Source organism: Trichoplax adhaerens, genomic scaffold (genome assembly GCF_000150275.1).
Source record: "Trichoplax adhaerens TRIADscaffold_3 genomic scaffold, whole genome shotgun sequence".
NCBI lineage: Eukaryota > Metazoa > Placozoa > Uniplacotomia > Trichoplacea > Trichoplacidae > Trichoplax > Trichoplax adhaerens.
The window spans coordinates 9,292,289-9,314,640 of record NW_002060945.1 but is presented as its reverse complement, the minus strand read 5'-3'; the positions used below and the strand labels follow the sequence as shown (position 1 = coordinate 9,314,640).

Genomic DNA, 22,352 nt, shown 5'->3' with positions numbered 1-22,352 from the left:
TGCCACTTATGTTTTGTTATAAGCAAAAATGATTGCAATATTCGAGAAGATTTGACAAACTGTCCGTTACATAATCCTAATATCAACCTTCAAGCGATTATTGCTATTGCAGTGCAATGATAGAATTAAAATATTTAGAATCTCCAATATAAGAATGATTATATATTCAAAATACTATGGAATCCTATAGGTATATATATACATGAAAACTCTACCACGCTCTAAGCTATAAGCAGTAGTGTTAATATATTGTGCAATGTTATGAGGCTATTAAAGATAAAAGGTATATTTACAGGGTAGTTGTGTGATTATCATAATTTGTTGGTCAGTTGCAGGCTAGTTACATAATATAATTATGCCTATAAATTGCTGTCTGTTATTCACGATACCTTCGAAAAATTTATATTCATAGACAGATAAAATGAACGTTTATATGCACATTAACATTCACTGAAATTTAACATATAGCGAAATAACTTACAGTATAAAGTCAGTTCAAATAAACATATTAGACAAAATTAGTTGAATTAATGAAGTTATAGTATCGCTATTAATTACTAAAATGCAAGAAAATCGTATGTTCTGTTCGTCTTAAGTAGCCTTCCATTAATCTTTCACAGAATTGATGTATCTGCCCTAAAATCGGCTATTAAAAACATTTCTAATCAAATAAAAGCATATATGCAATGCTTCTCTTATCATGGTCATGATTCCATACCTTCGCTATCTGCGTTACTATCATGATTTAGGGTTACAATTAAACTTTCTCCGGTCATTAGCTCGTACTTTTTTGCAAAAGCAGTAAACCGCTCACAAAGAAAGGTCTCAGTCTGAAGGAAAGATAAGATATGCAGTAATGACACAGATAAAGCATATTTCATAATCGTATCTAAGTTGAAGCTATAACAAACCTCGAAGATATCAAATTGAGCCCGATGATGATAAAAGGCATGAGAAAAGATTCTGTATAGCCTACGACACACTGAAGCCAACTTTGCTACGGATGTATCTTTTATTGTCACCCTATAGTAACAATTTGAATTTCACATGTTAGGTCACTTAGATTACTATTCATTTTTTTTTATTCGCAAATCATAGTCCTTACCGACTAGAGAAGTATTTATTGCTATTTAATAATACAGCAGCGCCATCTAAAGTATGTCTTGTGTAGTCGATTGCTGGACACTGTAAGAGTAAAATGATGAAAGTCTTAAAAAGACATTGCTAATCATCCATTGCACCAGCGTAATGATTACACCAATGGATCGATACTTTCTACATAAATTGTTCATCATTTACCTCTTTTGGTATTTTATGGGCAGCACATAAGTAAATCCACTGTTCTGTTGCCATCATCTGCGGGCAACTGGTTGGGTTGCATTCAGCCTAATTTCCAAAAAACATTGATATTAGTTATATAATGATTTAATAAATAATATTGCCAAAAAAATTCGTTGCATCCAATGTCCATTAGTTTGGCAATAACAGTCCATAGAAAATGATACTTAGATCATAATATCATAAATAAATAGCATGAAGATTATAACCTGTAACAGGACCGCTAATCCATTCAGTTCTTGACAAAATTGCCTAGGAATAATAAAGTTTTTATTTTTCTAATACCAAGATGCTATCTCATTTAGCCATTGACAGCAGTTATATAAGGTTACCTGATATGTTCGTATTTCCAAACATCTTCGTCTTGAGATGGAGGAGGATTAATTATTACTTGTATATTCGACGCATCATCCTTAATTCGTTGCTGAATTATCTAACAATGAAATAGAGATTGTACTTAGCTTTTTCAAATAGTGTATACAGTAAGTATACATTTTTCAACATTAAAATTAGCTACTCAATGCAGTAATAAATCGCTGTAATAGATTAATTGTCCCCATACTGATAAGTTGATATTTAGAACAGCACTGGCATGTAGCACAAAAATTTACGTTAATAAGTTCACAAGTTTGTTCAGTTAAAAGTCTATAATTGAAGTACTGTTTTATTGACATGCTGTTAAGGTTTTACATCTACAAGTCAACTGCTAAAATATTTCAAAATTAGGTCTTCTCGTATCGCTTATATAGTACAGTCGTTCTAAAATTGTAATCAAGTTATTATTGTGGTTGAACGAACCGTCGAAATATGTTTTGTTGTAATTGTCAAATAATGGAGGAATAATTCATTTTAATATACGAATTGTGTATTATGTATCATCAAGTGATAGGCATGGACAAGAGTCCATGACCTATTCCATATTAAAAACTACGTAATAAGCATGTACGAGTAAGTACTATATGGCAGTCAATACCTGTTGTACACAAAGTATAGAATCCATGTCATCAAATTCGATATCAGGCCACCGGTTCATAGCCTAGAGTAATAAATATACAATAACAGCTTTGGTATCGATAATACATAAAACAGTAGCGTGGTTAATAGGATCATGTACTGTACTAATATTTTCAATTGGAAATATTTGTCAATCCAGTATGTAATAATATTGCGTTGGGAGGATCCTTTCATCGCTTTATTAAACTAGCACTGTAGATTACAAGTATTCTAAGGTATTGACATTATAATCTATCTCAGTCATCAAAATGAGTATAGTCAAGATGAATTCCAGGCACGATTAAAGCTGTCAAGTTTGTATTCCTACGTTCAGCTATGGTGCAAAATCAATATGATCACAAAATACGACTCTGGCGTATTGCTATTTGCGATTGTGGCAGTATACGTATCCTCAACGAATTGCTTTTGTCATTGACGAATCTTCTTGGAGGGATGACGATACTACACTGTAGTAACTACAGTGTATCAACATGAATCGCTGACGTTGTCATTAGCGTTAAAATTTTAAATGCACAGCTAAAGTGACGAGAGATAGGGGCAATGAAATCAAACATCACGTACAGTTTCACCAATTGGAAATAACAGGCCTTGCAACCTTCCTATGATCAAGTAAATTGACTTTTTGCTACGTATCATTTCTAATCGTCTCTCGGCACAAATAAGGAAAGAGTTGATGCGTTTTTTGACTTTTTGCTACATATCATTCCTAATCATCTCTCCATACAAACAACGAAACAATGAATGAATTTTTTTGCAGACTATCTATGAGATATCGGATCAACTTGATCTGAGATCTCTTGTATGGCATTTGAAAGGCAAGCAAAGTACTATCAGTTCGATATAAGTCAGGAGTAATTTTCCTGTCAAGCAATCAATTATTTCATGGGATAGTCCATGTAGCAGTTGTATGGAGAAATAGCATGTAACTTGGACATAAAAGCTGATTCTTGATGCAATCCAACAAGCGTTGAAATAATTGTACAGTATTGTAAACTCAACTCAAGTTTGCTTCTACCAAATAACATGATATACGCGCGTCGATCCAGCAAGTCTATGCCAATGGTACAATATGATACTCGTACTGTAGTAGGTGGAAAGTAGGAGAATGTCCAGTATACCGTAGCTCCAACTTTTTCTTCAATTCAATAATTATTATCATATCAGAAAGTATCCATTTCACTGGTGCAATACATGGATAATAAATTACAAAGGACAGAAAACCTCCATCTTTAAGCTGTTGTTGTATAAAAGTGAATACTGTAGACTGAAAGTCAAATTTCATCTTTGTATGTAAAATATCCTCGCTCCTAGCCCATCGTCTTTGGGGATCATGTTGACAAGGAAAACCAGTCCAGTACAGTACACTGAAATATCTCGCTTACCTTCGATTTTGTTCCAGGTCGATTACGATGTACCATAGCGTCGCTATCCGCTAAAATATCCTCCATCTGATTGCTTAATTTCCTCTTCACCTTGTGCAAACTTGTAAAATCATTCAACTAATTGTCCAAATTGAAGAGGGCAATGGACGAACTGGTGAGAAAAATTTCACTGTGGCTTTCTTGTCGTGCTGGGATCAATGTTCCACAGGAACAGCAATTCACCTCTAATGACTGACTGTGCGTGCGTGTCATCCACTACTAGATTCACGCTAATTTACAGTCGTACCTACGTAGTCTGCTGACCGTTGACAGTTGACCGCTAGTGTACACGTACTGCACTCGGTTCAAGTACTGTACGGTCGTACGCTACTGGATCACTATTGCCTGATCGGGTACAGTACATTGTACTCTAGAAGGGTCTTTACTGTACACTGTACACTGTACAGCAGACAAGTTTGGCAGTATGGTCCCACTGGCTACCAGCAGGCTTGATCTTGCACAATTGTGTAAAAAGAGATGTCATCCACCAACATAGAATGTCTATATACTGTTGTGTATCTGATACCTTAACTCACGACATGTATTTTACATATCGATAGTAATGCATTGAGGAAGACTTGAAAATGTCGATTTTATACTGTACAGCAGAAGTCTGCAACATTTGATCAATTTTGTCTCATCCCGCTCCATCCCATCGCATTATCAGTATAATAATTTTAATTCACTAATATACACTACAGCAGTGTTCTGCGCAGTACTGTACTCGGAAATACGAAAAAATCCAGTCCCACTCTAGAATCCGATAGTTTAGAAAGACTCTTTAGTATGCAACACACGGTCATGGACCACTAGAAGAATACCTAGGCTGGACACTCCTTTCGACGGACAGATATTTGGCCTCATTTCGTCGACAAATTGTGTTCAACACTTCTTGATGCAGTACTTTAGTATGCAGGCAGTCGATTCTGAATTGACCCATTTTTTCTAAATTAAGTAATAATATATTGTATTCCATTGCCTATTACTAATCTCTGCTTGGAAGCAGTAACTTTAAATCATCAATGTTATTCAAATTAATACGGCAACCATAAGTCGAAGAGCAACTACTGCAGTACAATAATACTACAGCACTGTAGAATGTAGATGTCAAATTTCCTAGCCAAAATGAGGCTAAACTCATCCACCAGTCCCTCTCAAACTCCCTCCCTACCTATTTTTTCTAAGATGAAAGTTTGAGTATCATTTTGGGTATAGTCAGGGTTTAGTAGTCACTGACACACCGTTCAAGATCAATTTGCGTACCAAAAATGACGCTGAAACAGTTTATTGGGTCACTTAACCATTGGTCTACTAATGGTTCAATAAATAAATTGGCAATAAATGCCTTTTAACCTGTATACCCGGTGTACCAAAAGGATTTGTTATACTATAGCAATTGCTACAATGAATACAGTCTAGTTGATGTAGCAACCTGTCTTTTATGAAGAACTAGTCGATTTGTCGCTAGTACATACTTCACGTGACTGTAAACGACTATATTTATACTTTTTACTTTATTTAGGAATTACTATCGGATAATACAGTTTATCCTTTTCGGTGTGTCATTTGCAAGTCAATCTATTTTAATTAGATGAGACTCGATCAAGCAATCAATGGTGAATCAAAAAATACTTTTTTCAGCGATATTTATGCAGCAAAAATTCAAATTTGTTCAACCCAAATCCATGGTATTGTCCTTAATCGGTTGTTGTAGTATATCAACTCTCAAAACCTGATGATGCAAATGTGCGGTATAATATTATTACAGTAATTTTCGAACTACTGTTTAGTTACTAGCGATTTACTGTGCAGTAACGGGCAAATATGATAAGATCAATTCAAAGCCTGATTCATTAACGTACAGTAGATACTATATCAAACGGTCGACTGATTAATTTTAAAATTTGCCTTTAATCAATTTATTCTTCTTTTTAACGTGACATAATTCCTTACTAAGTAATATAGTTTCATAAAGAGAGGATAGAACATTTTTCATACACATATTTTTTATCTGATCGCTTTAGCTATTATCAGCTTAAAAGTTCAACATTGTAGTACACACTTAGTTTAATACTGGTTCCCTTATTACAGAGCTACTATGAGCTGCGGGGTCTTGCCTAAATTGGATACCATTTTAAAAAAAATAATACGTTATATCGTATTCTGCAATGTCTACACCCATAGCTAGCTAGCTTTACTGATATTACTACAGTATTGAATACTGTAAATATTAAGGTCTTATGCACAATAAATAATGTTCTCTTTATGCAGTCTGTCTATGTTGTCTTTATCGAGTCCTAGCTCTGCTTTCAAAACTTCTCTTGTATGTTGTCCTAATAGCGGCGGAGGAGATCGAATTCGATTTTGGCTTTCACTAAACGTAACTGCAGGACCTTTACAATATCAAATACCTATGTATTAATAGCAATTACTGCTGTATGTCTCCTTTTCATCAAAAGAAACTGGTACGGTATGATTACTCTATAGCATCTGCCTCAACCATGTATCGATTACAATCATTTCTAATAACTAACAAAGTTAATTAGGATGCCTTACCGATAATATCAACTTTATCGGAATTTGCATTTTCGACAGTCTGAATTAGACCATTGTGTACTACTTGTGGATCGTTTAAGACTTGTCCTATTGTATTAATTGGGCCATAGGGAAATCCACAATTCTCTAAGCGCTCCAGCCATTTGCTTGTTGTTGCTTGTTGAAATCTAAAAAGTGATACAGGGAGGTTAAGAAAATAATATCAGTATGTTAAGCCTCTACTTATCACATATTACGACATGATTGTGTCTATCTTCTTACCGTTCACTCAGAGTGTTTATTAGATCATTCCGATACTTGACTCTCAGATCATTTGTTTTAAATCGTGGATCATCAGCTAAATTATCTAGTTGTATTATCTATTAATAACGGTGAAAGTTGATAACTTAATGATGTATCTGGATATTATTAAATCGATTTGTTGGTATTTTTATTTTAATTTACTACATTTACCTTGCATAATTGTTGAAACTGAGTGTTATTTCCAGCTCCTACAACAATGTAGCTGTCGGCCGTTTTGAATGCCTTGTATATGATGATATGTTAATACTAGTTAGATGGTGAACACAACACAGGTGTATAATATTGCACGAATTATAGATCGTATAGGTAAATAGTTTAAGAATTATACTGCACCTGATAAGGTACAATACTACCATGAGCTGTTCCCCAACGATGCCATTCCAGTCCACCATTTAGATAAGCAGCAGCAACATAGCTTAACATTGCTACCTTAATCAATTGAAGAATACTTTTATTAGTAAAGATGTACAATATGATAAAAGCTATAGGTTCGTAACATCAAATTCTAATCGTTACCTGGGTATTCAGCAGGTTACATTCAATCTTTTGACCTACTCCACTCTTATGCTTCTCTACTAAAGCAGCTATAATTGAAGTGGAAGCATATAATCCCGTAGCCATATCCGTAACTGGAATGCCAGCTTTACAGGGATCTCCACCCTTTCAAATGAAGCACAAATTAAATATAAATCATCTAGTATTCCAGAGTGACTTTTATCCTATTATTTATTGCGCGTTAGAAATGCTACCATTAAATGCAACTACCTAGATCCTCCAAACTACTGATGTTAACATATCCAAAACTTTACTAAAAGTACGTCAGATATGCAAGGTATGGTAAGATAATTAAGATTTAATTTAAATTCCGTAGGGGATGTAACACAGTACAAGAATATTGACAAGGTAAGTTGATATTCTATGCCATTGCTATTTCACTCAACGATAGTATTACCTCAGGTCCTGTTATATGCAATAGTCCTCCAATACCGGCAGCAATCACATCATAGCCAGGACGATTTCGATAAGGTCCATCTGATCCATAGCCAGATATTGAGCAATAAATGATTCCGGGTGAAGACTCTCGAATACTTTCATAATCTAATCTATACTTGTCCAACTTTCCAGGTAGATAATTTTCAATTAAAATATCGCATGATGCAGCTAACTAAGTGAGAAATAGTCACACCAGAAGTCATTAGTGATAAGCAATTTATGTTTACAATTATTTGTATAATTCAATATAAATATTGTGATATTAACCTTTCTGACAAGATTGGATCCTTCTGAACGTTTTAGATCAACAACAACACTCTAAATATTAAAATTAGCATACATGTTTCTTTAGCATGATTGCTGCGCATATAAAGCAAAAAAACTGTCACTATGGTAATACAATACACCTGTCATAAGAGAATTATTAAATTAACGCACATTAATACAGAGTTGGTAATTATAACTTTATTGAACCAGTTCATCTTCAAAGTACTATCCAACTTGTTACTTATATCATGACTACACAACTACAAATCAATTACATATACGTAGATTTTAATAACATTGTTCACCACAATAAGATAAAAGTATAGTATAGCATAATTTTATACTCAGCCTGATACAATAGCAATTTCAGTGTTGACCATCCGAAATATAATTTATACCTTTTTATTTCTATTGATAGACAGGAAGTAGGTACTTTCACTATTTACGAATGGAGGACCCCAAGATCTTGTATCGTCACCATCTCCTATTCAATGTATGCTATAAGTTCATTTTTTACCTCTATATAGAATGAACTGTACCGATCAAGATTAGGCAGGAAGTATGTATACTCCTATGTTGTAAATCATCATCGGATAGCATATCACTATCAACGGTTGTATCACTCCTATAGTATAGGATGATGCTCGCTTTTAAATTCTTATTGTAATCATACTAACCTGGTTTCTCAATTTTAATTACTTCAGCTCCAAGATCACCAAGCACCATTGTTGTATACGGCCCAGCTAAAACTCTAAGAAATAGTAATAGATATTTATTCCATTTAAGCAAATACAAGCATAATGAGTCGAGTATAAACACAAATACTGTACATGTACTTAGTACGCGAAGTATAACGAGCGAGGGATCTACTAGTAGATTAAATAAAAAGTGTAATCTATTTTTGGTAAAGCTATGCGTACTTCTATGCTGCAGATAATGTGTTGAAAAAGCACCTTATTCTATCATACCTTGTCAGGTCGAGTACTTTAATGCCTCTCAAAGGCCCATCATTATGTACAGATGCTGACGGCTGATATTGACTTATAACTGAGCGAAGGGCACGTCCTTTATCCCTTACTGAACGGCGTAACAACGTTAACAATGTCATATCTGAACCTCGAAGAAGTTTGAAGGAGACTTTGCTGCACAGTTTCGGTCGAGACTCTGGTATGTCTTATGAAGGCGTATCTAATACTGTATTGAGCGATAACAGTAAACCGCTAGCTGCTAGCTGTAATACGATAAGCTATTTGATCTCGATAGCACAGTCTATTTGGTGAGTGCTCGTCAGATGGTACAACAGTACCTTAGAATTGCGTTGATTAATTGTAACGTGTTCAATTTGTACTAAAAGATGCCCAATCTTTGCAGCTAAAAGGAGAAATTTTGAATTCATTCAGTAAGAAATAGTGCATTCATTCGTGTTGTGTAGACTGTAGAGTTGAAAAATGATCGAATTAGTTAAAACAAATGTCTATTTATTATCGTATCGTACCAATACAATTGATATTTTAGTTCGGTAATGTTGTATTCCCAGTTTATTTTAGAGAAAATTCTGTTTCATCGGAAGGAATATATCAAGTTGATGCAAAATGGCTGGTGTCCCTTGAAGAGAGAAATAAACACTACAGTACTTTATATGCTGTACTTGAGTAGCAGTCCGGTCAAATTGTACTGTAGCAGCGGTGAATGGAGTCGCGCTAACCTAGCAAGTCTAGACAGTAATTTGTATCAGCCAATCGCGGGGTTCGATACTGTATACTAACTTACTTAGGCGATTACTGACTACAATCTACAGTGCTTGGATAGAGATCCTTCCAAATCGACGTACTGTAACGTGGAAGCCGAAGGACTTGTGATGAGGAATTCAGAGGCTTGTGGCCAAATTGTTGTTATAAATACTTGAGCAAGGAGTTTAATTACTGTAATGTGGAAGCTTAAGGACTTGTGATGAGGAATTCAGAGGCTTGTGGCCAAATTGTTGTTATAAATACTTGAGCAAGGAATTAAATTTCTCTCCTTCAAAGTTATAGAAGTCCTTCTACGCCCATTTTATCTCGGACCCTTTCTGGCAACTTAGACTCGATATGGAGGAAGTTCCAAAACGTCTTACTGACGAAGAAAGAAGGGTACATACTCCAAATACACGGATAACTTTAGAAATCATCCTAGATTATTATATACAATAAGATACTGCAATTGAATTCATCGCTCAAGTAATGACGGTAGTGAGTGGGTGACTTGAATCATTTTGATAGGTTTGGATGATTTAATGGCCATTTTTGCTTGAGAAGATGCAATAAAACAGCTAGTTGTGATTCAAATGACGGCATAACTGTATATTGATTACTGTAAATTACAATATGATTGTAGATCATGTCCTGAAGAGGAGGATACTGTACGATCGACTGCAACTTAATTTGTTGTTCAATTACAGTCGTAACTATAGTCACTATGCAGTGCACAGTGTACAAACTGTGGACTACCTCGAAATGATATATGCCCAAGGATATTTTTGGTTGAGAAATGGAAATAAACTGTACAACTACAAAATGTTTATTGTATAAGAGGTCGAAGACTACAAAGAGCGAAAGTTATTTTACTAATGATGGACTACCAAATCTGAGTCTTTCAAAAAGTTCTACTTTCAATAATAATGAGTATAACTGATGTACGCGTATAACTTAAGCGTCTAAATTATAATAATGCCCTATTTTACTTCCAATAGCGCCATGAATTGACCGTGATGAGTGGAGAATTAACTTCTTTGAAACCTAATCGAGTAAGTCAACCATATTGAACTGTAGTTTAGGATGACAGTCCTTTAAAGTTGAAGATTGCAACTCCATCAATATTATCAGTCGCCTTCTTAATCTGTAATTTATCGTTAATATAATCTACTTTAGCAAGCAGCACTCACTGTACGATAAAGTAATGAATAATCTAAATATATAATCGATCGGTTATGCAGCTGTGATATATCTTTATCCAATGATGCAATTATACATATTAATAAATAAAATCGATATACGATGATAGAACAAGTTAATCTTTAATATCTGCAGGCAGTGTACTCAAAGCAACCCAATAGCAACATCTTCTTCTTGGTAGATCGGAAAACTACTACCGATAGGATTAATAGTAAGTTCGTAAAATTCTAATTCAAGCTACTTTTCTCGTTTTATACGCCATCAGTTGATGGAATAATTTCAAAGATAGGTCAGGATAGTACCATTACGTATAGACGCTCTATGTATATTTAATTATTGTAAAACTAACTTTATTCAGGCATTGTAAATAGCTCTGTTTCTTGTTTTTAGGTCTATTACACGAAAGCAGTAAAGAAAAAACATAGATCACGAAAGCTTACTGATTGAATTGTTATGGTACCTGATATCATCTCTTAGTTATGTTTGCCTATATCAAAACAAATGCATACTCTTAAAAGATTAATGGAATATACTGATACGCAGCTTATAGAACATTTCTCTAGCCTCGTTCATATTCATATATATGTATAGTATGTGTGTGTTAAACGTACTTGCTATATCAGTGCTGTAAGCCTGTAAAATCTACTTTATCTCTACTGTATTATATGATAATAATTATCAGTCCATTCAGTACTAGTAATAGCATATTTACGCTAATATTTCCATTATTATTATACATAGAAGCGATTGTAGTAGATAAACAATCAGCAATTACTTGTTCGTAACTTTTACTGCCCATGGTTTCCTTATTGAACCATTTGCTTTGTTACACGATTATATTATATCGAGACAACAACTACATCTTTGATTCAAATATAACTATTCCAATTTCTTTTTTATTATTTCATTAAATACGAGCCGAAATGTATTACACACCTAGTACATAAAATATATAGACAGGAATTCTCTAACATTTTACAAAATAAGGTGTAAACTAGCTACAATGTTCAAATTAGTTCACATTAAGAAATAAAAAATGTGTTTTACACCAATTTTATGCTATCGTTACGTACACGGTAACTGTAGCACAATTTCATGTAGATTGTTTATACAGGCTTTATAGAATAAGCAGGAAATGAAATGTTAAATTAATGGACAATAAAGAGAGGAGTGTATTATCTTTATTTGCTAATACTGCTATGTCATCATTATCATGAATACAGTATAATTCAACAGATATATTCTATCTAATGCCATTGAATTGTCTGCTACGTAGGTTGTGATCACTTTCCCAATCGTTATTATAATAGGTTATTAATACTAATGATGAATATTATTATAGCTTAATTAAAGATACCATTATATTCAATTTAGAATAAGTTTATTTAAAATAGGTAGGCTATTATTCTAGATATTGACGTACCTGCGTAGCCTTTTTGAACTTAACTTAGAGTAACCATACTAGCGGCAATAATTAAAAATGAACTTGCAAAATATAAAAATGGCTGCTATCAAAGCTGCTATTTAGTTAACATTTGATAGATTGATTGTAATTATTCAATATGTTATGACAGCATCTTATCAATTACATTATAATTAACTACCCATACAATTGACCTAAATTTGATACATGGTAATCTATCGAAATATGAAATGAGATATTGATATTGGCGATAATGGAGAAGAAATACCGTTATTACAGATAACATGTAAGGAAATAATATGGATCAGCAAAAGTTCATGAATATCATTTAAAATCATTAACATGATCAGAAAAATTTTTGAATTTTGCAATGAAATAATTTAGCATTTTAGATGCGAGTAATGATTTATAGATACTGTACTAAGCCGCCTCGCCGTAATTTTTTTATGTTAATGCATTACATTATTGTGCAGTAAATATGCTACCAGCCTAAAGTATGAATTCTAAAGGATCAATTCAATAACTTATGTATATTGGCATGGCCAACTACAATGACAATAATAGTTACAGGGAATTGATTATTCCACCTCGTAGTCATAATCCAAATATTACAATCAACATAAGCATCAAATTGGAATTATTGTTTGAATGATGTAGACTTGATAATGATTAGTCAAGCAGTAAGTACAGCGTGTAGATGATTCTTATCGGCGGCACAAAATCTCAATATATTCTATCTATTAATAAATTCTAACTGATACATAGTATGATGTGTAAAATTTAAATTGTGCTGAAAAAAATAGCAGAATCGATTTCTTTGACTTCGTAGAGAAAGGATAGCATATCGAGGTGTATACTTTGCTATTAAATATACTAAAACATATTTTCTTCGTAGCTACACGACGATAATAGTAAAGTCAATAATTCAATGTTATACGTATTTATAAGTTCAAGTAAGAATTATTCCATCGAATGCTCGACGGTATAAAGTATAATTATATAATACTATCCGTTCAAGCTCAAAACCGCTAATATACAGTACTAGATATCATAAACTAAAATTCGTGTAGTAATCGTGGTCCAAGCTTTACAGCTTTTCCATCAATTTCTTATAACTTTTGTTATAATTGCGTTAATTATCCCATGTTCTTGTTCGAGGCCTATTATTAATTGGATTCAGTCTACGAGTATCTTTACCACCAGTTGAACTGATATCACTTGCATCGGAATCGGTAATTTCTGTTTCTTCTGTAATTTGCCTCATCATAGGATTTTTGGCGTTCTTCTTTATCTATTTTCGTCAGATAATTAAAAAACAGATTGATCAGTACGAGTTTAACACAGTAACCATTTAAAAAAAGGATAAAACTGCACAATCACTTCATATTTCACCCTGGGTATACTAAAATAAGGTACCACTTACAATACCAGTACAGTAGTTAAATCATTTAGATTCAATGATGGTTATAGAGATCGTTTTGGATGTTTACATTTAAATCTGATACAATATACCGATAATAGTACTATAGTGCTTAAACTTACGGAAACTTTTTTTCGTCCCGACAGACTCTTCTTGTTTTTAGATTGACTTCCTGATGATAAACCTAAGATTTGTTCGCTACGCCGTCGTAATAATTGTTGATGTCGCAATGCTTCCATTCGACGACTTCTCTTGTAATCAGCTGCTGTTTTCCTAGGTGGATTCTTTCGCTTGAGAAAGTCATACAGGAATGCTCTAGCAGATCGACGACCAACCTGAGTACATTTAATTCAATTAGAGAAGGTAGGGTATTGCGCCAAAATTGGCTTAATATTATAAAAATACAGGCAAGATGATAGATGATAAAATATTTCTGTATACTTGATACTTATACAGTAATTTTATATCGAAAATCCTTCAGTGGATAGAAAATAGTGCATCTATAAGCGTTATTACCTCCAGTAAGAATTCTCGATCTTCTTTTAATAATTCAAAGTCAGTGGTTTCTATATAATCGGTATCGATACCGATCGTCCTTTCTACATCGCGTTTCTACAAGATAAAACGACAGTAATTTAATTCCTACATAATCAGAGTTTAAGTCTTCTAACATCTAACAGTAGTCTTTAAAGCTTATAAACTTAAATTAATCGAAGTACAATTCGAGCTTTTTTACAAAGTTATACGCTTACATTAAATTAAAATAAAGCATAAACCGACTATTTTAAACATCGATTTCATATAGATGTATGGACATCAAATTAATATAGGAAATAAATTGATCAATTTTAATAGAAGCTTATTATAAATCGCTATTGAAGGGCTAGCTGTGCGAAAAAATGTCTGGAAGTGGACTTAAAACCAATGATTTTTAACTGAAGGCATTTTAAAATATTCGAATATTCTATAGCAAATATCTTACCTCGACGTAGACTTTTTTTACATTAATAGATAATGCTTCCTGTAGATTAACCATAAAATCTCCAAGACCATTAATCTCTTTACGATTTAAACCTTCAAATCGGGCTTGTAAACTAACACCACGCTTTTCTACAAAATTAACTAATTCTTGAAACGTGATCTAGAAGAAATAAATCGTAGCATATCAATCATTCTTGTAATCGTCAACCTTCTATAACTATAAATATTCTATATACATATGTCAAAACTATTCTGTGGAAGAAAATCTTGCGCCGTAATGGTCACGATTTGATAGCTACAATAAGTTAATCTAGCCTAATGACACTTAATCCGTTGTGATAAGTGTTCCATAGTTCCAATGCTATGATTGCTGTTGATAATATAAAACTAACAGTACCCTCTATTTTTCTTAATGAAAGAGAACACTCTCAAATAGACTAGTATTAACAAGCGAGCTGTAGATAGCTATGACAGATTTACTTACACTTCCATCTCCGTCAGTATCTAAAGTTTCAAATGCTGATGCCAAGGTATAATCTTTACCAAATAGGAGATATGCATCATCGTCGGAAAATTTTTCCTTCTATAAACGTGAATGTCGACATAAAAATTATACTTTGATCAATATTAGGCTAATACTAAGCAAATCTAGAAGCTTAATGGTCGTATTATTAACGACGAGCCTGTCATCTTCTAAAGAGCTTAAAAACTATTAAGCAATTTGATTGACGAGTATCTAAATCGCTATTCCTGTAGTAATATCGGGCTTACATCGCTAAATGCCAACTTGAGCTCAGTTTTATCAATTATGGCATCTTCGTCGATGTTACTCTCGGCTAAGACTTTCAGAAAACGTTCGATTGCTTTAACAACCTTGCTATGATCTCTCATCATTATCTGTTGCTTCTGTCGGATTTTCTCTCTAGCACTACATAAATGCATTTATAAAATTTTTCAATTTACCAATTTTAAACAAGATTATAAAGGCTTCCAAAGAATTGATCGTATATTGACAATAGAATTCTTGTCTGTATCTTGTAAATAAGCTAAAAGCGTTAGATTACATAATATCCTCATATACTTACATTGATAATTTTGTTCTTGGTGGTAATGGAGGTTGGCAACCATCTCTAGCACTTAAGTAAGTTTTAAGAAATTCGTTTTCCGTACGCGAGTACTATAATTTATTATAAAAAATGATTTTATTTAATAAACCTTGAAAAATGTTTATTAATAGTTGTAAAGAATATGATTTTAGACGCATAAGTGTATCACTTTACCAGCATCAATCCAATCGTTTTATCATTCCATACACCAAATCGTTCAGATTTATCAAATAATCGTGGTAAATCATTCAGTGGTTGTAATTTTCTTAAAAAACTATCTTCAGGCTTCATCGATAGCCACCAACCATCGAACGCATGAATTGGATAATTACAGAGTAACCCACCATCGACATAAACATCAAAGTGCTCGTGATTTTTGTGTAAAACGCTTTGAAATATGCCTATTATGATAAATGGAGTCAAAGTTTAATAATGATACAATATCTTGTGTGAGATATTCTATTGGATACTGCTGTAGGATATGTCTACAGTAGAGTATCTTGTGCAAATACTATACTAACCTGGAATTGACATAGACATACGAACTGCCTTCCTTATTGGCATATTAGGGGATGTTTTAGGGTGGAAATATTCTACTGACATTAAATTGAGATTTGTTGCCACAATGCAAAGCTCAATACCAAAGCCTTCATAAACCTATCCGTAGAAATGAATATATTTCATATTCAAATAAATTTAAAAATCAAGAAAAAATTACTATGATTTCTTTACTTTCTCTATTCGTTTAGCTTACCTCCCAAAAAGTGATATCGGCATTACCAGTGACATTCTCTAGTGTCTCACCGAACCAATGCAATAATCTTTTACCTGGATTCCAGCCGTACTTTTGTAAAATATTTGGTAATAAACTGAGGTAACCGCAAGAATGATCTGTAAATAGCAATAACACCACAGAAAAAAATAATTAAATACTTTGAGGTTACTCCCTGCTGGTAATCATTAATTTTATCTTACTAATACTTGTAGTATAAGGGAATAAATGGACGTTATTTTCTCTACTATAGCTAGTCATTCATAGTATAATGAAAGAGGAAATTGTGATCAAACATATAATGTAGTCAATTGAAACAAATCTATCTACACCTTTCCCTTTTATCGACGTAAATTATTCATTATGATCGTAATTTGACGTAATCATATGCGATAGTATGTTCGCATAGCTTCGTTAACATTGATGATGATAGCAAGAAGCTCAAAAATAATCTTGTCCTTTTATACGCATATATTCCTACTGACATTAAAGCCTAACTACGAATTTATCTACCGTCGTCATTGGCTATCAAAAATACAGTATGATGATGATATGAATCTTTATATTATCATCAATTAGGATCAATAAATAGCTTATAAATTGCAATTAAAATCGCTTGCAAATGATATACACGTACAAAATGAAATTCGTAGGACTTACCCATTAATAATTTACGAGTATCTTGATTCAAGAATTCCTCTATTTGAGATGGTTTCAAGCCAACTGCAATTAGGCAAGCTGACATGGCGCCTGCACTTGCGCCTGCTACGCGTTTTATATTTCGAAGAATGCCGGCATCTTCTAATACCTATCATATTATTAAGAATGAATACAATTATAACATAATCCAGTTGTGTAGCTAGGAATTATTGCTCTATGAAATGCTAATCATTAATGACTGCAACAATTACCAAACTGTTACGTTTTTCCATCAAGGTTGTCAATATGCTATTTCTAATAGAATTACTAGCGTCATAATATAGAAACTGAATTTCTCTATTTCTGATTATATCAAGTTCCTTAAATATCATATGACAAGAAATTTTAACTTTGATACATTATTCTTTCCATCTCTAACTATGAGGAAGGAAAGGATTAAAAAGGACCACTCGCCATTGCACTATTAACCTATTATCTTTTATTGCTCCTTTTATCCGGATGTAGGATAAGTTAATCGCATATTCATCATGGTCATTAATAAAAGCTATAACGAAGAATTATCAACGATTGCGATAGTTCCTATACAAATGTCAATGCTTATGAAGCGATTGTACAAGCAACAGGTCCATCTCATCTATTTTCCTGTTAAACTCTTCTAGTCTGATTCAACTGAATTCTCATTTTATCCACTCTGACCATGGAATTTTATGTATCTAGATGCACTATGTTGAATAACAGGATTGACAAGTATATGTACATCTCTTTATCATTACTACGACCGATTGGGTGTGCAAAATATGCCCTCCAACTTCCTAGTAAAATAAAATTCTTAGATCATTGCTGCTAGCGAAAAATCGTCCACAACGACAAGTCTACACCTCTCTATCATTACTACGACAGATTAGTATGTAAAATCAGGGGGCTTGTTAGAAGTCCATGATAAAATACGCTCTCTAAATGTAAAGGATGATTCCTATTACTGCTAGCAAAAACTGATCGGAATGGAAATTAAATCAAAATTACTTAAACCCGATTCTTATCGCTATAGGGTAAAAACATTGAATAGAAAAATGATGCAAGACTTTATCATAGTAGATAGACAGGCAAGAATTACTAACAGAGGAGGGAAATAATTATAATAGAAAATGGCGTAGTTAAACTTGAATCAATAGCGGCGGCATATACTGTATATATACATAAGGCGTGGCATCGATCCTGAATGGGATTGAAAAACTAGACAACAAAATATCGATAGAAAGGTATGTAGCAGGAAAGAATGGGCATAAGCTTCTAGTTAGATTGAAAGAAAACAATTCATCATTTTCAGTTGGCACCTAAGGAGTTTTTTCTGACTATAGACAATGATTTCTTTTTGAAGAAATTTCTTGATTAAAGTATAAAGTCAAATCGGACTGTTTGTGGATGATGTCGAATTGGTGTTATCGATGGGCAATAGGAAAAAAATGATTTTTACTGTCGAATTTATTTTTTTCCTAGGCTAACTAAGACCTGTATGATGAGAGTGGTATGCGACGGTTTCTAGGTGTTATATTATTCGGCGTAAAAGAGATGTCAAAGTTGAATATGATGTTTACACAGTCAGCAAAATATCTATTCTATGCGTATGTTTAGAACACCTTTTAAAAGAATTCAGACGCTTGCTATATGCAGATCGCTTTCGTAGGGATCAAACAGGCTGAAGAAAACATTAAAAATGGTGCTATCTAATAAAATCCAAAGCGGCACTGATGAATATCTGCTGCCGTATTTAGTCTTGAAATATCTATTTCATCTACAACTAATTTTATATAATTTTAGATCACAAATTTACCCACATTTGAAAATATCAGTACAAGCGTAGACGTAGCGAAATTTTGACTGATTGGGTATCCCATAAAATTTCAGGAGTACATGATGCAACACTTGTTTCGTGCGCAAATCGTTTATTTTCAATTTGCCTATTGCAATATTATAATTTCTTGATTATTACTAAATGTTTGGAACTACACGATACTCGATTCTATACGAAATATTATTCAATTCGTGTATTAGTAGAGTACGAAAAATTGAGGCAGAATAAAATTTTATAACGTTTGGACGGTATAACAATCATCATTTGTAAAGTTAATTACCCAATCCGCTAGAATAAAGCAGTAAAGATAAAAATGACTAGCTGTCGTTTAAAAGGATTCAAGCTTTGTCGATATAAGCCATCCAATGGTACAAACTAAGTACGAGCATAAATTCAAGGTTGAAAAGTATCCTTCATTAATGTAGTTTGTTGGCTCCGATATTTTTGTGTGCGTGGATTAAGAAACAATTTATAGTATAATTATGAATTCTGAGAATTAATACCCACTGGCATCAAATAATCACTGCATGTTGTAGATTATAATAATGTCTTTGGATAATGAAGTGATCAGAGGGAAAAGAGGGCAAATTAGTAATAGGAAACCGTCATCTTCATACCTCAAGGTCAGTATCTTACCGTATCAAAATATTAAATTTGAGCTTGGTAGTTATTTTAAAGATGTGTAACAGCTCAGAAAAAATACTGATGACAACGCTAACTTTAATCTTATATCTATCCTAAAACGCGCTAAATTGAATGAAATAAAATCGGTCATCCTTGTTACTTGTTCGATTCAACTCTTTACAATAAAATCACTACATCAGTAAGCAGGTTATGTTAATGACCGTTTTTTTAAGTAACTAGAATTAGGCAAAAATAGGTTAGACTGTACTAAACGTATCATGCATAGAATATCTTCCTTTGATTAATAACTATTTAATGCAAATGGATCGCTATCATAAAATAATAAATTACTCAATGTGTTATCCTATATCATTATAAGAATTTAAAGTCAAATTTCAACCGATAGGTTTAACATGCTTATCATAAATTGCCAATGAATCTATAGTAGAGTTAAACTTTCAATTGATGCTCTTATCTTTAAAATTCATATATTTATGCAATAGAATTTGAGACTTTAAGCATCTGAAGTTATGCTATGATGGTTGATTCTTTATATCAACAGTAACATCATAGAACTGATAAGGTACGTAATGCAAAAACCAAGAAAAAAGTTATCGTTTCATCCGTATTAAAATAAGGTAAAACAAAAATGGAATATAAATGAGTTATTGTCTGACTTTTATCATTCGGTAATTAAATTCTCAGTGATTGCTATATGTGCTCCTTAACCGCGGACTTTGCAATAAAATACCGAAAATGAATTTGATTTCATCACTAAGGTCAGATTTTAGGGATGATGTTGTTTAAGAAAGATACGAGCGACTTTTTATTATAGCGATATGCTCCACTAGGTTTAAATTACTTGATTTATTTTATTTATGCTTGATAATATTGCTATTCATTACATGAATGATTATCAAAGCAAATGATGGAGATGTTTACTTTATCAAACTAACCTTAAGAGTACCAACGTAGGCCATCCCTTTACTACCACCTCCTTCAAGAACAAGATTTTCGAATGGCCAAGTGTATTCGTAATCGAAATTTAGCTCTTTATAAGCTTTACTATTGCTAGTCATGGCTGGAACTGTACTTGTTTGATGAGTAGAGTTTAATAATTTACTAATAGTATGATAATTCTCTTGATTATTTTTTTTATTTTCTTCACCTCCGTCGTCGTCATCATTACGAACAGTGTATTTCCAACTGTCGTCACTAGCCAGTTGTACTTTCCTACTTAATACTGCACCCATCTTTGGGTAATACAATCAACGGTAAGTTGGAAACGTTTTCTTACTCTTGTAGACAATAGCCAATAATTATGTAGGATATCTAAAAGCAGAGTTATAAAGTGATTTTCCAATGGATTAATGCCAATGAGAGTCAATACATACTATTCTTGATCTCTGGATATTAATATTTAAGGCTGAAGCCTATGAAGTTAAGCAATATCGCGACGGAAAGAATAAATTGATGTGTGCAATCTATAGTATCAATCCAATTATTTTAATGGAATGTAAAGCGATTTCTTTTTTTAAATGGTTTCAATTGGAATAATAAGTCTTTATGCGGATTGAGGAATTTTATGATCCAATATTATTTCTAATCAGCTTGCTATTCGATTAATGGCTATCCTTGAGGAGTAAAGTAAATGGATACTTGATACGATGGCAAGATTAATGGGTATAACCTGTTGGAGGATGGGATAGCTCAAGATGTTCAATAGTCGATCCGATATTTGAAACAATTTGGAGAAGAAATAATTTAGAATTAGCGTTGTAATGACTTAATATCGATTAGTTTTTTGTTGAGCTACACTTTAGGGTTAAAAATACTATCTTATGTTGAGGAATAACCAAAAAGAAACGAAGACGACATCAATTTGAGGACGTCTATGCAAATTCGCCAATCTAGTTCGCTGTTCAAATTCAACAAGTTGTATCGTTGTCAATGGGTTTGTATAATTTGCCTTAGTGGTAGATTTTTGTTTTTTTTAATAATAAATGAGAAGAAAAGACTGCATTGATTATAACACGACCCTTGTAGAAAGTTATGAGACAAAAGTAGAGGAGCTCTTCTGCTTCGATTATATTATTGTCCTGTTTTAGCAATAACAAGTAGAAAAACAATTTGTGACGATAATAAGACCAGCAATCCGGTTGCTATGGCAATTTAGCTATCGAGGTAGACAAGATAAAGAATGACGTAACTAATCAGGTGGCGAACAATCCATTCCAATCATCATGTGATGATAAAGTTTAATCAAGGCTGCATATACTCAAATGATTGATCCAATCATCATGGTATACATAAGAAAGAGACAGATACCTTGTAGTGTTTTCTATACTTATATAAGTTTGAGTTTCATGCCATAGCCATGGGTTAGAGGTGTTGATTGGATCAAATCATTATTTTTATTATCACCAATGGATTATTTAGATGAATTATCAAAATAATTGGGGGATTATTTCAATTTCTTCTTGCTATCCAATTTCAACTTGTTGCTAGTTTCATGATAATGAGTGCTTTCAATCTAAATAGAATATAAATTTAGATGACCTTGATGGAATTAATGATGCCATTAAAATAAATTATCTTAATTCCTTTAGGCATATAAAATGATAGCTTAATTTAGAGTTAGCCATGTCATGAATGGGTACAAATGAATACAATACCTTATTGACGTAAATGA

General features: G+C 33.0%; 4 protein-coding genes across 4 annotated transcripts; all 4 read right to left on the bottom strand.

The window, feature by feature from the left end:
- Positions 1-704: 704 nt before the first annotated feature.
- On the bottom strand, positions 705-3,800 carry TRIADDRAFT_22476 (uncharacterized protein; the record flags this gene model as incomplete). The annotated part of the gene is made up of 8 exons (XM_002110693.1): positions 705-830; positions 912-1,023; positions 1,106-1,185; positions 1,300-1,386; positions 1,548-1,590; positions 1,671-1,771; positions 2,312-2,374; positions 3,735-3,800. 8 exons carry the CDS (start codon positions 3,798-3,800, stop codon positions 705-707), a joined length of 678 nt encoding a protein of 225 aa, XP_002110729.1.
- A 2,211-nt stretch (positions 3,801-6,011) lies between these two features.
- TRIADDRAFT_23229 (uncharacterized protein) lies at positions 6,012-9,000 on the bottom strand (the record flags this gene model as incomplete). The annotated part of the gene is made up of 11 exons (XM_002110692.1): positions 6,012-6,166; positions 6,330-6,496; positions 6,591-6,688; positions 6,783-6,854; positions 6,966-7,061; positions 7,149-7,292; positions 7,585-7,797; positions 7,893-7,943; positions 8,291-8,376; positions 8,570-8,643; positions 8,861-9,000. 11 exons carry the CDS (start codon positions 8,998-9,000, stop codon positions 6,012-6,014), a joined length of 1,296 nt encoding a protein of 431 aa, XP_002110728.1.
- Positions 9,001-13,377: 4,377 nt separating this feature from the next.
- Positions 13,378-17,269, bottom strand: TRIADDRAFT_55065 (uncharacterized protein; the record flags this gene model as incomplete). Its single annotated transcript, XM_002110691.1, has 11 exons — positions 13,378-13,536; positions 13,788-14,000; positions 14,182-14,277; positions 14,648-14,806; positions 15,131-15,229; positions 15,418-15,574; positions 15,732-15,823; positions 15,927-16,153; positions 16,274-16,409; positions 16,507-16,643; positions 17,185-17,269. The coding sequence occupies 11 exons, from the start codon at positions 17,267-17,269 to the stop codon at positions 13,378-13,380; spliced, it is 1,560 nt and encodes a 519-aa protein (XP_002110727.1).
- A 3,267-nt stretch (positions 17,270-20,536) lies between these two features.
- On the bottom strand, positions 20,537-20,913 carry TRIADDRAFT_55064 (uncharacterized protein; the record flags this gene model as incomplete). The annotated part of the gene is made up of 2 exons (XM_002110690.1): positions 20,537-20,554; positions 20,617-20,913. The coding sequence occupies 2 exons, from the start codon at positions 20,911-20,913 to the stop codon at positions 20,537-20,539; spliced, it is 315 nt and encodes a 104-aa protein (XP_002110726.1).
- Positions 20,914-22,352: the final 1,439 nt, after the last annotated feature.